This window comes from Delphinus delphis, chromosome 17 (genome assembly GCF_949987515.2).
Source record: "Delphinus delphis chromosome 17, mDelDel1.2, whole genome shotgun sequence".
Taxonomy (NCBI): domain Eukaryota; kingdom Metazoa; phylum Chordata; class Mammalia; order Artiodactyla; family Delphinidae; genus Delphinus; species Delphinus delphis.
Genome location: NC_082699.1, coordinates 14,746,841 through 14,760,953, shown reverse-complemented (window position 1 = coordinate 14,760,953; position 14,113 = coordinate 14,746,841). Strand labels below are relative to the sequence as shown.

The window sequence follows — 14,113 nt, the reverse complement described above, 5'->3', positions numbered from 1 at the left end:
CTAATGATGAAAAATCTGAAAGAGAAATTAAGGAAACACTCCCATTTACCATTGCAACAAAAAGAATAAAATACCTAGGAATAAACCTACCTAGGGAGACAAAAGACCTGTATGCAGAAAACTATAAGACACTGATGGAAGAAATTAAAGATGATACCAACAGATGGAGAGATATACCATGTTCTTGGATTGGAAGAATCAATATTGTGAAAATGACTATACTACCCAAAGCAATCTACAGATTCAATGCAATCCCTATCAAATTACCAATGGCATTTTTTATGGAATTAGAACAAAAAAATCTTAAAATGTGTATGGAGACACAAAGGACCCCGAATAGCCAAAGCAGTCTTGAGGGAAAAAAAACGGAGCTGGAGGAATCAGACTCCCTGACTTCAGACTATACTATAAAGCTACAGTAATCAAGACAATATGGTACTGGCACAAAAACAGAAACATAGATCAATGGAACAATATAGAAACCCCAGAGATAAACTCACGCACCTATGGTCAACTAATCTATGACAAAGGAGGCAAGGATATACAATGGAGAAAAGACGGTCTCTTCAATAAGTGGTGCTGGGAAAACTGGACAGCTACATGTAAAAGAATGAAATTAGAACACTCCCTAACACCATACACGAAAATAAACCCAAAATGGATTAGAGACCTAAAGGTAAGACCGGACACTATAAAACTCTTAGAGGAAAACATAGGAAGAACACTCTTTGACATAAATCACAGCAAGATCTTTTTTGATCCACCTCCTAGAGTAATGGAAATAAAAACAAAGACAAACAAATGGGACCTAATGAAACTTAAATGTTTTGCACAGCAAAGGAAACCATAAACAAGATGAAAAGACAACCGTCAGAATGGGAGAAAATATTTGCAGACGAATCAACGGACAAAGGATTAATCTCCAAAATATATAAACAGCTCATGCAGCTCAATATTAAAAAAGCAAACAACCCAATCGAAAAATGGGCAGAAGACCTAAATAGACATTTCTCCAAAGAAGACATACAGATGGCCAAGAAGCACATGAAAATCTGCTGAAGATCACTAATTATTAGAGAAATGCAAATGAAAACTACAATGAGGTATCACCTCACACCAGTTAGAATGGGCATCATCAGAAAATCTACAAACAACAAATGCTGGAGAGGGTGTGGAGAAAAGGGAACCCTCTTCCACTGTTGGTGGGAATGTAAATTGATACAGCCACTATGGAGAACAATATAGAGGTTCCTTAAAAAACTAAAAATAGAATTACCATATGGTCCAGCAATCCCACCACTGGGCTTATACCCAGAGAAAACCATAATTCAAAAAGACACATGCACCCCAATGTAAAGAGTGCTGCACCCCAATTGCAGCACTCTTTACAATAGCCAGGTCATGGAAGCAACCTAAATGCCTGTTGACAGACGAATGGATAAAGAAGATGTGGTACATATATACAATGGAATATTACTCAGCCATAAAAAGCAACAAAATTGGGTCATTTGTTGAGATGTGGATGGATCTAGAGACTGTCATACAGAGTGAAGTAAATCAGAAAGAGAAAAACAAATATCGTATATTAACTCATATATGTGGAATCTAGAAAAATCGTACAGATGAACTGGTTTGCAGGGCATAAATTGAGACATAGATGTAAGAACAAATGTATGGACACCAAGGGGGGAAAGCAGCGGAGGGAGGTGGTGGTGGTGTGATGAATTGGGAGATTGGGATTGACATGTATACACTGATGTGTATAAAATTGATGACTAATAAGAACCTGCTGTATAAAAATATATACATATGCTAAAACAAATTAGCATATAGATACTATTCATAATTATGAGTTTGAATCTTGAAGAACATGTCAAATTATGCTATGGATTTCCAGTAATATCAGTTAATACATAGGAAATATTCAAAGCTCTATCGCTTAAAAAGGCAATGGCCCAGTTATCTGAAAAATTCAAGCATGCAAACTATTTCTCTTCCAGATAGGCTGCATAAAGCCAGTATTGTATATCTCCTCCTTGTTCTTTTGTTCACATTTAAATTTTTCTTTTAATGGGATTTTTAGTTTATAATCTTATCTACATCCCTTTAGGATTCTTTAGCTTTAAAGAGCCCCACTTTAAAAAAGATGATCTATTTGGTCCTTCACATTTTTCTGTGCTTTTGGTAAGTCCACCACCACATGGACTACCCTGAATTTTATGACATATGCTTCCTTAATACCTAAGTCTCTCCCCAGGAGGAAATCAGGCATCCTTGGAACAGACTTCATTTTCACATAAGTATATGGGTATTGTTTTAGTACAAATTAAAAAATGTTAATAAATAAATACATTCCAGGAATATTTTTTGAGTGCCCACTGAATGTCAGATCTGTGCCAGGAGCTGGGCATACAAAGATGTACCAAGGTCCTGCCTTCATGGCATTTACATTCTCTTGAAAGAAGCAGATGGGAAAACATGTGCAGCTACAAAAGAACTGATGAGCATAGATGGACAGGAACAGCGTGTGGTGGGAGCACAGAGAAGGAACACTGCCATCTGTCTGGAGGGGCTGTGACAGCTTCCTCCAGGAGGGGATTCATCTCGACACTCAGTGGATGAGCTTGACATTTGCCGATCGGATTTGTGGGGAATACAGTTAATAGCACAGAGTTAAGAAAGACCCTGTTGTAGCATAAGGGCGTAACTGTTCTGATACCTGAGAGACTGTACGTGTCAGAAGTAATGCAGCTTACCTTTTCCATGAAGATATGTAAAGATCACACACGTGAGTTAATTCACATTACAAAATGCAAACTATACAAAAGTATATACACAAGAATCTTTTTTTATTTCTCTTTCCCAATCTTACTCCCATTCACAGCATTTCTTGGCATTATATATATTGAAGTGTATACCTTCTACCATATATAAATCCATTGTTTTAGCTTGTTTTTTGCCTAAATATTATATATATATTTATGCACACAGGCATATATATATTTCTGCAGCAGCTTGCTTTATTCATTAACAAAAATATTTCTTGGAGTTCCTTTCATGCGAGTACCTAAAGCTCCGTTTCATTTTTAACTACTACATAGTATTTCATTACAAGGCTGTGGCATAATTTATATAAACGTTTCCCATTGATGGACATCTATTTTTTCCCCCTAAATTTTTGCTCTTATAAATAACGCTGTAATGAAAATGCACATACATCTTGAAGCATATACATGGCAAGTTCTGTGGAATAAATGCCTAGATTCAAAAATGGGACTTTTCTCTCTTCCTTGAGAGGTGGCTGGATAGGTACGGAGCCCGTACCTCTGGGCTGTCGGGCTCCTTTGGAGATCATTTCTGTTTTTTCCCCAAACCAAAGTCCCTGGGAGTGTCTGACCTGGTGGCCTTATCCCTTATGCCTTTTTAGCTGTATTATTTCCTGTTTCGTAATGAGGCTGGAAGAACAGATGTCCCATATCATGTACCAATTCCTCTGCTGTGGGTGTCAGGCCAGAGAGCTGGCATCTCAGAAGTGCGCCTACTCAGGGAAGTGTTAGTTGGGTGAAGTGGAAACTGTAATTTAGGACTATATTGCATGTACTTTATACATTTAGTAGACTTCAGGGTCTTAACAAAGAATACCATTATTTCAGTCAATAAAAAATGCAAATCATTTATTTTAAGCAGTTTTTGAAACAGGAGTCATAGGTTTGGGGTATTTCTTACAAGGATATTTGTGTATGGGTATGTTTTTAGATTCTTTATTAAATTTCCTTATCCTAGTTGAAAAACTAAAAAAAATCCCAAATCTATTTAATAAAGGGGATGAGTTCTAATCAGTCATCAATTTTTCCTATATTGCTGAATGGCTATTTCCAGTTCATTTCAAAAGCAATTCAATTTTCTTTTCTTCTCCATCCCTTGTTTATAACATTCATTTGTCATTTTTGTCATTTTATAGACCTACCAAGAGCAGCTGTCAGGATCTTAAGCAACATGACATTCCTTTTTGTGAGTTTGTCATACACAGCTGAGAGTGCCATTGTAACTGCTTTCATTACCTTCATTCCCAAGTTCATCGAGTCACAGTTTGGTATTCCAGCTTCCAATGCCAGCATCTACACTGGTAAGGCACTGCCGTTAGAACTCCTTGAAACCATGATCATTTTTGACCACTAAACTAAAATGCAATGAGTAAAGAGAAAGTTCGTTCTAACATCAAGGTGTTAAATTCAAGTTCATGAATAGCAGCCTTCCCCCACCTCAGATTTTAGGAGGAGGAAGTCTTTGAATGTTTTCTCTTCGATTCAGATTGTACTGAAGTGTAACATTTTCACCAACTGTGTTTTGGAAAAGGGAGAACTTTGCATATTTGTGTTTTTACGGTTCTCAGTTCAAAAGAATGAAATGGGCAAACTTAAATCTGAATAAATCTTTTCATGGTCTGACATGAGTCTGAAAGTGTTAAATTTTAAAAAATTGATTGTCTGAAATATAGATCATTTTCATGGATTTTCCATTCATAAATGTGAACACGTTTTAACTGCATTACTGGAGGTGCTTGAAGTTAGAAAGGCAATCTATGAATTTTGTTTTCGATGATGTTTTATGTTGGTACATAGACCCATAATACTTTGTGCTCAAATCTTATTTTTCCATGGTAAATTGGGTGCTCAGAAATGTGGGAACATGAGTTCTCAGATATTGGGATTTTCAGTGTATTATATCATGTAATATTCTGGATGTTTCCTTAGAGATTTCAAAGATGGTCAAATGACTATCTACCTAAGGCTCAATTTATTAATAAAGTATATTTAAGCGGTTAAGTGGAGAATTACAAGAGCTTTTGCAATGGCCGGCTCCCACTTTTCTCCTTCACTTCCACATTCAAACCCAGCAAGCTTGGATTATCTGAAAATTAGCGGACAAAATTATATTATTGTATAGAAAGAGAAGTCGAACTATTTGGGTAATCATTTTGTTCTCTATTTCATTTTGCCCATAAAAATACATACATACTGGGTTGTGGGTCCATGATAGCAAATCTTTTTATAAAGAGTATACTGCTATGGACATTTTAATTGTCACCTATAAATCTGTTTTTTTCTGTCGGTTTTAAATAATATATGTTTTGCTTATATTAAGGTAAAATTTACAGATTATAATTACATTAATTATTAATTAATGTAATTAATTAATTACATTATAATTTGGTTGTCAGAAATCCTGAACATCCTATTTTTTGTTTAATTCTTACACTAACCTTTGTTGAGCAACAATTCTTGGACAGGGAAACCACGAGTTGTCTTGTTGTTAGATCTGAAGCCATGTAACTGTCAGATGTGGTCTCAGTATTTCCCACAATAAGTTTCAATATTAGAGGTGTTACTGGAAAGAAGGTTTATAGTCAAATAAATTAGGGGCTTGCTGAGTTAAACAAAATAGTACAGAGTCCTTTGCTGCTGGACTTTTCATAACCCTTAATATACCAATGGGCATTGTGAAACTCCCAAAGGAAAGTTCGAAGTACAGTCTCTCCTAAATTTATTTGACCATGAAATCTGATTTCTTTAAGGCATTCTTTCTCATGAATAGTGTTCTTCAGGACACACATCAGTCCAGCCTGTGTGTTCCTGTTCCAGCCAGGCTAGGGAGGAGATCCTTCTGGATCATCCCATTTCCCTCCAGATGCACCACTTGGACCTCGAGAGTTACCAGGCTGTGGTCCAGTGCTGAGCTGGGTAGGAATGGATGCGTATTGAACCCGTATTGACCAAGGCCATCTCTTAATTACTGGTTGAGGCAGAGGCTAGATAGACAACTTTCTGTGGACCTGGGGTCTTTGGCTGCAGAGTTCCACAGTGAAGTGCTCAAGGCAGTGGTCCCTGAGTGTGGCCTTCTTGGTGAAGAGGGTAAACGATTGAATAAAACGAAATCACGGAATTTGTTCATCCCACGTTCCAACATCCGGGTTAAAAAGAAGCAGTATCACACAGTGCCAATGCCATTCTGGTTTTGTCATCAGCAGCTTTTTTTGTTTTTGATCATTGCCAATGCAATTTATACAATGTTTGGTAGTCTTCGGTGTTTTGATAAAAAGGCCTTTCATTTCCAGCTCACGTACTTTTTCCTTCCTTTCCAGACAGATAACAAATAGTAATAGTCAAGAGATACTCAGACTGATTAAGAATAGAGAGTGGCCTGTCATATTGCGGTAAAATTAAACAGGGATGACGCTTCTTTTTAAAACTTAACTCGATTTTTTGAATTTGTATCAATTGAATCCTTCTTACTCTCTAAGCAGAGATTTGTATTTTTTAAGGACTTATTTAATTTAATTTTTTGTATTTAAACCCCGTTCCATGCACATAAGTGACATGGAGAATTAAGAAGTGTATCTGAAGATGAATTTAAAAATAGTTTAAATTTCTCCTCTGACAAAGTTTTCAAGTTAAAGTTCTTTCTTCATTTAAAAAAATTACCTGACCCTCCATAGCAGTTTGCTTGTGTTGTGGTATGTGGTAGAGATGAAGCTCCGTACATGTATCAAAGATGGGCCTTTGCTCACTCGCCCTCTCTCATAGCCATTGAATACCGACTCCGGGCATGGCGCTGTGCCGTGTGTGTGTGGTGTGTGTGTGTGGTGTGTGTGTGTTGTGTGTTGCCTGTGTGGTGTGTGTGTTGTGTGTATTGTGTGTGTGTTGAGTGTTGTGTGTGTTGTGTGTGTGTGTTTGTGTGTGTGTGTATGTAGGCAGGTGGACACGGGGCGGGGCAGATATAAAGGCTCAAACCTGGACCTTAAGGTGCTTACAGATCTAAGAGGAGAGAGCTTACAAAATAAGTTTAGAAAAAGCTGTTTAAATAAATGAATGGAAGCTGTGCGCTACAGAGATTATTTTGGCCGGCGGCGTGGCGGTGTTGAGCTGCATCATGGCGGAAATGGCTTTTAACCAGGCTTTTAAGGAGAAGTAGAATTGGACCGTTTGGAGTCTGGAGGAAAGGCGTTTGCTCTCTGTGCAGGACCAACTTGAACAAAGGCAAAGAGCAGGGAAGGCTGAGGCTTGTTCTGGCTCCAGCCAGCACCCCCGGCCCCAGAAAAGCTTTCCTCGGACAGACATGAGAGGGCTCTAAAGGCAAGCAGGTGGGAGGTGGGCTGAGCGGCGGTGGAGAGGTGAATGCTTTCAGGTGTTGCTGGGTGGGGGGCACCTTCAGCACCACTGGGCTCATCTCATCATCACATTGGGGGCCCCTGTGCCCTGAGAGGAGGTGGTGACACTCATGAGTGTGTCACTAAAACACCTTCAGCCCACTGGTGTTTGTTCCTGTGCAACAGTGGATATGTGGTCACGCTGCACCCTCCCTGTTTATGGTCTTTCTGCTGACTCCCTTAGGGTCACATTTATTGAATGAAATGAAATTGATATTTTGGAAAAGCCTGAAATAGCGGGAAAAGCCCTGCAGGAGGAGTTAGACGGAGCGGTCATGAACCCTGCCCTGCTGGTCACCAACTCTGTGACTTTGGGCAGGTCACTTAACTCCCCGAACTTCAGCTAAAACTGAACTTTATCTGTCTGATGAGGATAATATCTCCCCTCTCTCTGTGTCAGTGTTGTTGTCAGGATCAAATGAAGTAGTAAATAATGATTTGTTCCAGAGCTTACCTAACTTCAATAGATACAGTATAAATTGAAAAATATAACTTAATCATGTATTCTAGGAAATAAAATTATTTATGATGATGATGACAGCACCTTACATTTGAAGTCCTGCATCTTGAACAGGTCTGAGAATGAAACCTCTGTAATAATAGTGATGGTAATAAAATGACTGATAATATTTGTTGAGTGTTTGCTGAGTAGAAGATGCTAAGTATTTTTATACGTAAAACATCATTTAATCCATGTAACTAATGCCTATGCAGTAGGTATTATTGATTATGCCCATTTTTCAGATGAGGAAACAGAGGTCCAGAGAGGTTTAAATAACTTGCTTGAAGACGTGCAAACAGTAAGAGCCAGGAGGCTGGAGTCTTGTACTCCTTGGAGTATATAAATGTGCATATATGATTTTTATTGAAATACTATAATAGGCATATTCTATTGTCATAATTTCCAGTGAGTTTGTGGGGTTTTTTTTGGTTTTTGTTTTTAACTATTTCTGGAGAAATGATAGTCTAAGATTCTACTTTGCCACCAAACCATGGTCAACAACATTTGTTTTTAGAGCACTGTGGCCTCTCAGCATCACCTTGGCTTTCCTGGGATCCCACCCTTTGTGTGCAGAATTATGAAGAGTTAGCCATTTGTTTGTCTTTACAACGGAAATCGCCTTGGAAAACTCTATTTTGTTTTTCATTGGAGAATAATCAAGATACTGGGTTGACCAAAAAGTTTGTTTGGGTTGAATGAATGTTTGGCCAACCCAATACTTTTTTTTCTGTGTCTTGAAAAGATAAGGAGATTAGGTTGGGGTGTGATTTTTAAAAATAGACTGTAATTTTTATTGCTTTCTAATTAACCAAATATTTGTCACCTATCTTCAACCACTGATTTCGAGTCATTGATGAGAGTCAAGGCGGTGCCCCTGAACTCAAATTGCAGCCTCAGATTTGTTGCGTCTTTAGATGCAAGTGAAGCGTGAACATGCTTTGATTGGTTTCATTCTTCTGAGAGCATTAACAGCTTTTCTAGAGCCGTTCTTCTATGAGATAGTTGTTTTTTTTTCCTCTCACTGTAGTGGCCTCTTCCGTTGCAGAGCACAGGCTCCGGACGCGCAGGCTCAGCGGCCATGGCTCACAGGCCCAGCCGCTCCGCAGCATGTGGGATCTTCCCAGACTGGGGCACGAACCTGTATCCCCTGCATTGGCAGGCGGACTCTCAACCACTGCGCCACCAGGGAAGCCCCTATGAGATAGTTTTTAAAGTTCATTTTGTACTAATTTTATAAATGTATACAAAGATTTTTTTAACGTTAAAATTAACCTTTTAAATGCAGATAGACTGTATTAGGTGTGGATGTACTGTAGCATCACTGGCCATTTCCAAAAACTAATTACATTAGTTTTTCTTCAATGCCAATTAGAACTTTGGTAGAAGATTGTAGTGGACAGTATGTCAGGATACTCAGATTCTGTTTGTTCGTTAACCAATTAATTTAAGACATGTTTCAGTGCTTACCGTGTGGCCAGTTCTTAGCCAATGCACTCGTGGTGGCGCTTAGGCAGGGTTCAGTTGCTTAAGAAGGCTCAGAGGACCCAAAATGACAACTGCTACACATGGATACTACACAACTACAGCATTAAAGTAAGAATGGACTGGGACTTCCCTGGTGGTCTAGTGGTTAGGACTCCACACTTCCACTGCAGGGGTCACGGGTTTGATCCCTGGCCGGGGAACTAAGATTCCGCAAGCCCAAAACAAACAAACAAACAAACAAAGTAAGAATGGACTTTACATCCACAGGCCATCTCTGAAGGGCGCAGCAGGACCCACTTTCTCTCTTATCTCAGGCACCAGTGACATGTGTAGGGAACACCCAGGAAGCAGATTCCACATGGAGTCTCAGCTGGAGCTTTTTATATTTTTGAAATACTTTTTATATTTTAAAATACTTCTTATATTTTTATTTCTTCTATATTTTGCTGGTCACATAGGTTCTTGCTCTGTACAGTCTCAACATTAGAACTCTCCAGGGGGTCTTAGCACCGTCATGTACAGAACCATCATGCTCACTGTCATCAGTAAAGGATGCTGGGGGCTTCCCTGGTGGCGCAGTGGTTAAGAATCCGCCTGCCAATGCAGGGGACACGGGTTCGAGCCCTATTCCAGGAAGACCCCACATGCCGCGGAGCAACTAAGCCCATGCACCACAACTACTGAGCCTGCGCTCTAGAGCCCGCAAGCCACAACTACTGAGCCCGCGTGCCACAACTACTGAAGCCCATGCGCCTAGAGCCCGTGCTCCACAACAAGAGAAGCCACCGCAATGGAAGCCCACACACCGCAATGAAGAGTAGCCCCCGCTCGCCGCAACTAGAGAAAGCCCATGCAAAGAAACGAAAACCCAACACAGCCAAAAATAAATAAATTAATTAAAATAAAATAAATGATGCTGATGAGATGATGAGATGATGAGATGATGAGATGATGCTGGGACAAACCATCCCCAAACTCCCTGGATCCATGGTTACAAAGTGACAATATTTATGCGTTTCACACCTTGCCGGGCACACACACTCTCTTAATTCCGTAGGACGGCTCAGGCCTTCTGCGTTACCTCTCAGAGCTCCCCGAGGGCTACAGTGGTACCTAAGGTGGAGAGTGTCTTTGCCCTCACGCCGCTAACCCATTGTTTGGTTTTAGGCTTATCACTGTTTCTCTCCAGGTCTGTTTTCTAATCTAGAAAACAATAATTTGGACTAGAATGAACTCTATGACTTCTGCCTGCTTGAAAAATCTTAGATTAAATCATTTTCCCAAGGCCACAAGTACCAAATAAACTTATTCTCACATCCCCCTGTAGAGTTACATGATTTTCTTACAAGGGAAATAGTGAATGAGCAATTCATCACTGCGGTATTTTTACTAATGGTGCATCGCCACAGACTTTGACCATGTCCAGCATGCATGTGATCTCTTTTTCTTTTAGATGCGAAGTGTGATGTAGTTCATGGATTTCTCTTTGAATCCCAGCTCTGTCACTTAACTAAATGCATGATTTTAGCCAGTCCCTTAACCACTCTCTCTCAGTTTCTCATTTGTAAAATGTGAATGATCCTTTCCTAGGGCAACTGACAAAAGTTAAATGAGGTACCTTAAAACATTTGGTATATAGTCATAGGTGCTCAATACAAATTGGTTTCCCCCGTTTCATGTTGTAAGACTGTGTTAAATTTAAATCCCCATTAAAGAGTTTTGTTAGTTTTTCTGATTTAAAACATTGTATTAGTCTAATTTAGAGTGGTATTCGAAGGCATTTTGCTAAATCTCACCTGTTAAGAGAAGTAATACATTCAAATGAAATTGTAAGGAGTGACTATTTTAGTCCCGATCATAGGAGTAAAGTGGCAGAAATCTTCTAGGGCAGCAGATAGGCAGGAGGTGTTGGGAAGGAAACGTCACAACATAGTGCATCATCAATCAATCTCTCTCTGTCTCTGTCTCTGTCTCCCAATCTCTCTCTCTCTTTGAATTGCTCTAAGTCAGTTTCCCAGATGACCAGCCTCCTGTTTGGCCAGTTCTCCAAACCATTATTTCTTTTGTGATTCTCTCTCTTTATTTACCAATTATCAGAGTAAAAAATTTTGTTCTAGCAAATTGGTACAATGACCAGTAAATTTAAAAAAATATGATGAACACATGGCTTTTTATATGTTTGATGTACTTTAATCTACTGCAATCATTATTCTTTTTGATGCTCCAGTTGTTCAGTCTTTGGCCACTGGGAGCCCCTTCAAGCTAGCATCTGTAACATTTGGAATGACCTCAGCAGTTTTTATGGTTTCCTGCCCTAGACCTGGGATCAGTCACACTTCTCCAAGGAGTCTTGGCTCCTTTTAGAGGAAAGTGATCTTTGGAGATCACCATCTGGGCACTGGGTGTGCTCGTTGCTACAAGACCGTCATTGTTTCTAGGCCTTTTTGTTTTTAATAAAAAGAGGAAAACGAATCATGAAGTTATATTGATATTTCCACTTCAGATGTAAGATTACAGGTTATTACTTAACTTCTTTGATATTGTATCTCTTTACTCTAATACTGAAAATCTTTCTTCCTAATAACTTTTACATAATTACTGTATCCAAGTATGTGTGTATGTGTGTGTATGTGTAATGGTTTCAAACCAACTATCAGTGTTATTACTAACTATGAAATATGAAATGCAGTTTTAGACATCTTTGTGGTTCTTTCTGTCCATAGGCTATCTCTTAGGGATTTGCAAAATACTGTGACCTAGTTATTTGAAAGAATTCTTCTCTGTTTGGTTATGCCCACAACCCAATATGCTGTGGAGATTTATTTGCTTTAATTTGTTTTCAGTTTTTAGGGATTACTTTATTTTTCTATGTTTAAGTTAAATTTTTTTTTTTAAATTATGTAAGACATTTATATGATTTGAAAGTCAAAACCATTAAACAAACGACATTCAGAGAAGCCTTGCTTCCATCCTGGTTTGCTCCAATTCTCTCTCTTCCTCTACAGGTAGCATTTTCTTTGTTCCTCCCTCTTTTGTTTCTGTTTGAATATGTAAGTAACTATGAGTATTATGTATGCAATAAATAAATATGCATCAGTATTTTATATTAGTATTTCCCCTTCTCTTACCCCAAAGTTGGCATACTCTACACTCTGGCCCGCACTGTAGCAGCATCAGAGGCCTTGCTCATGTCTTTCACAGGCACACAGTTCTCTCCGTTTGCCTTTATCCTGGCAAAGAAGCTCATTCCAGCCAGGCGAGGGAGACTGAGAGCTCATGACTATATTTGTCATATAATACTCAGTCCTTACCCCCTACCCCTGCCAAGGTTTAGCAGATTGTTACAAAGATCAACAGAGAGAATCTTTCTGAAAAACTTTGACAAATCTGGATAGCTTTTGGGAATCTAAATAAACTTGGAGTCTTTCCTTCAGTATGGGCCTGTGCTGTGATGGTAGAAGGCTGGGACCTTTGTTAGATCCCACTCTTAGCTGGGCACAGGGATAGAGAGGGGCTGTCTGTGCATCATTTTCAGTCCTCCCCACAGTACTGCAGTGGAGGCGCTTACTCTCTCCAGCACAGAGTAGCTAAAACCAAGGTGTACAGAGCAATTTTTGTAAGCTATACACCGAAGCAGCCCGTTAATACAGGTCCACAATGTATAGATTGAGCTGGTCCACAGAGAAGCTGCTTATAGTTTAGAATTTTTATTGCACTAATGCTTTCCCCTCCAACTTTTAATGTATTAGGTAAGACATATAGTATAGGTTTGCAGGGAGGCAGATCTTGTTGAAATTCCTGCTCTTTCTCTTCATCCATCCATCCATCCATTGGCCATCCATGCACAAATATTTATAAAGCTTCCTCTATGGGCCTGGCACTGTGCCAGGTGCTGGAAAAACCACGATGAGAACACAGAGGGATCCCATCCTCAAGGACCTTGCAGTGTAGTGACCCCAGTGGGTTGCCTGTGTCCTTGGACAAGTTCCTAACTTTTAGGAAAGAGGTTGTGATGATTAAATGAGGGGATGTAGATGGTGTGCTTAGCACAGTGCCTGGAAAGTAGCTTCTAGTAATAACTGCAGTACTCACTTTACGAGATACTCTCATGAAAATGAATCTAAGGCAAAAGAATGAAGCTAGGACTTAGGATATGTGGAAACATTCATTGGAAAGATTACCTGGGAGAAATTGATTCGAAGAGTAAGAAGAGAGAAAAAGGGCTAAAGGTAGTGGGAAAAATGAAAGAGAAGACAAGAGGCCTGATATCAACATGAAGGCTGAAGGATTATTTCATCTGAACTGATGGAGGCTTGGAGATGTAATATAAATGATAACAGTGTAATTGCTTTAAGAGTGAAACACATTGTATGTGAAACTGATTTCAGTCGAATCAGTGTTGAGCTAGGGATAAATCTTTATATCTCTGATTTATTTATTCTCCTTTATTTTTCAACCTCAAATAAGTCTATTTTTCGCTACTCTTAGGAGGGAGAAATACATTTTAAGTGTTTTAATTTTCATGTTTAAGCACAGTGCAGTGAAACGTCAGTTGATCAGATCTCTCAGTTAGATGAAATGTTTTCGTTTCACCTATCTTTGATGATTAATAGCAGAGTCCTTACGTCTGGGGTTTCTTTTCCGTGTGCCCGCGCACGCGTGCATGCACGCGTGAGCAAACACACACACATATAAAGACAAACATCACTTATAAGGGATTTTCTGGGCTGAGAGGACATTCAGATCAGTTTTCTCCAGATTTCTACATCTACGTTCATCGCCCCCTGATGATCAGTGAGGTTCAGAATGGCCCAGAGCTCCCTTAAGGGCTTTAGTTATCAAAAAATACTATATTCTGTTCACAGAGCAGGATTCATTTTTGTATAAAAGTTGAACTGAGAAAGATTAGGGAGCTTTTC

General features: G+C 39.2%; 1 protein-coding gene across 1 annotated transcript in view; it reads left to right on the top strand.

Moving 5' to 3' along the window:
* The window catches only part of SLCO5A1 (solute carrier organic anion transporter family member 5A1), a 117,650-nt gene that overhangs the window by 62,578 nt on the left and 40,959 nt on the right, over nucleotides 1–14,113 (top strand). Inside the window, exon 4 of the mRNA XM_060035169.1 lies at nucleotides 3,962–4,126. Coding sequence (XP_059891152.1) covers nucleotides 3,962–4,126 — 165 coding nt within the window. The remainder of the gene's footprint in view (nucleotides 1–3,961; nucleotides 4,127–14,113) is intronic.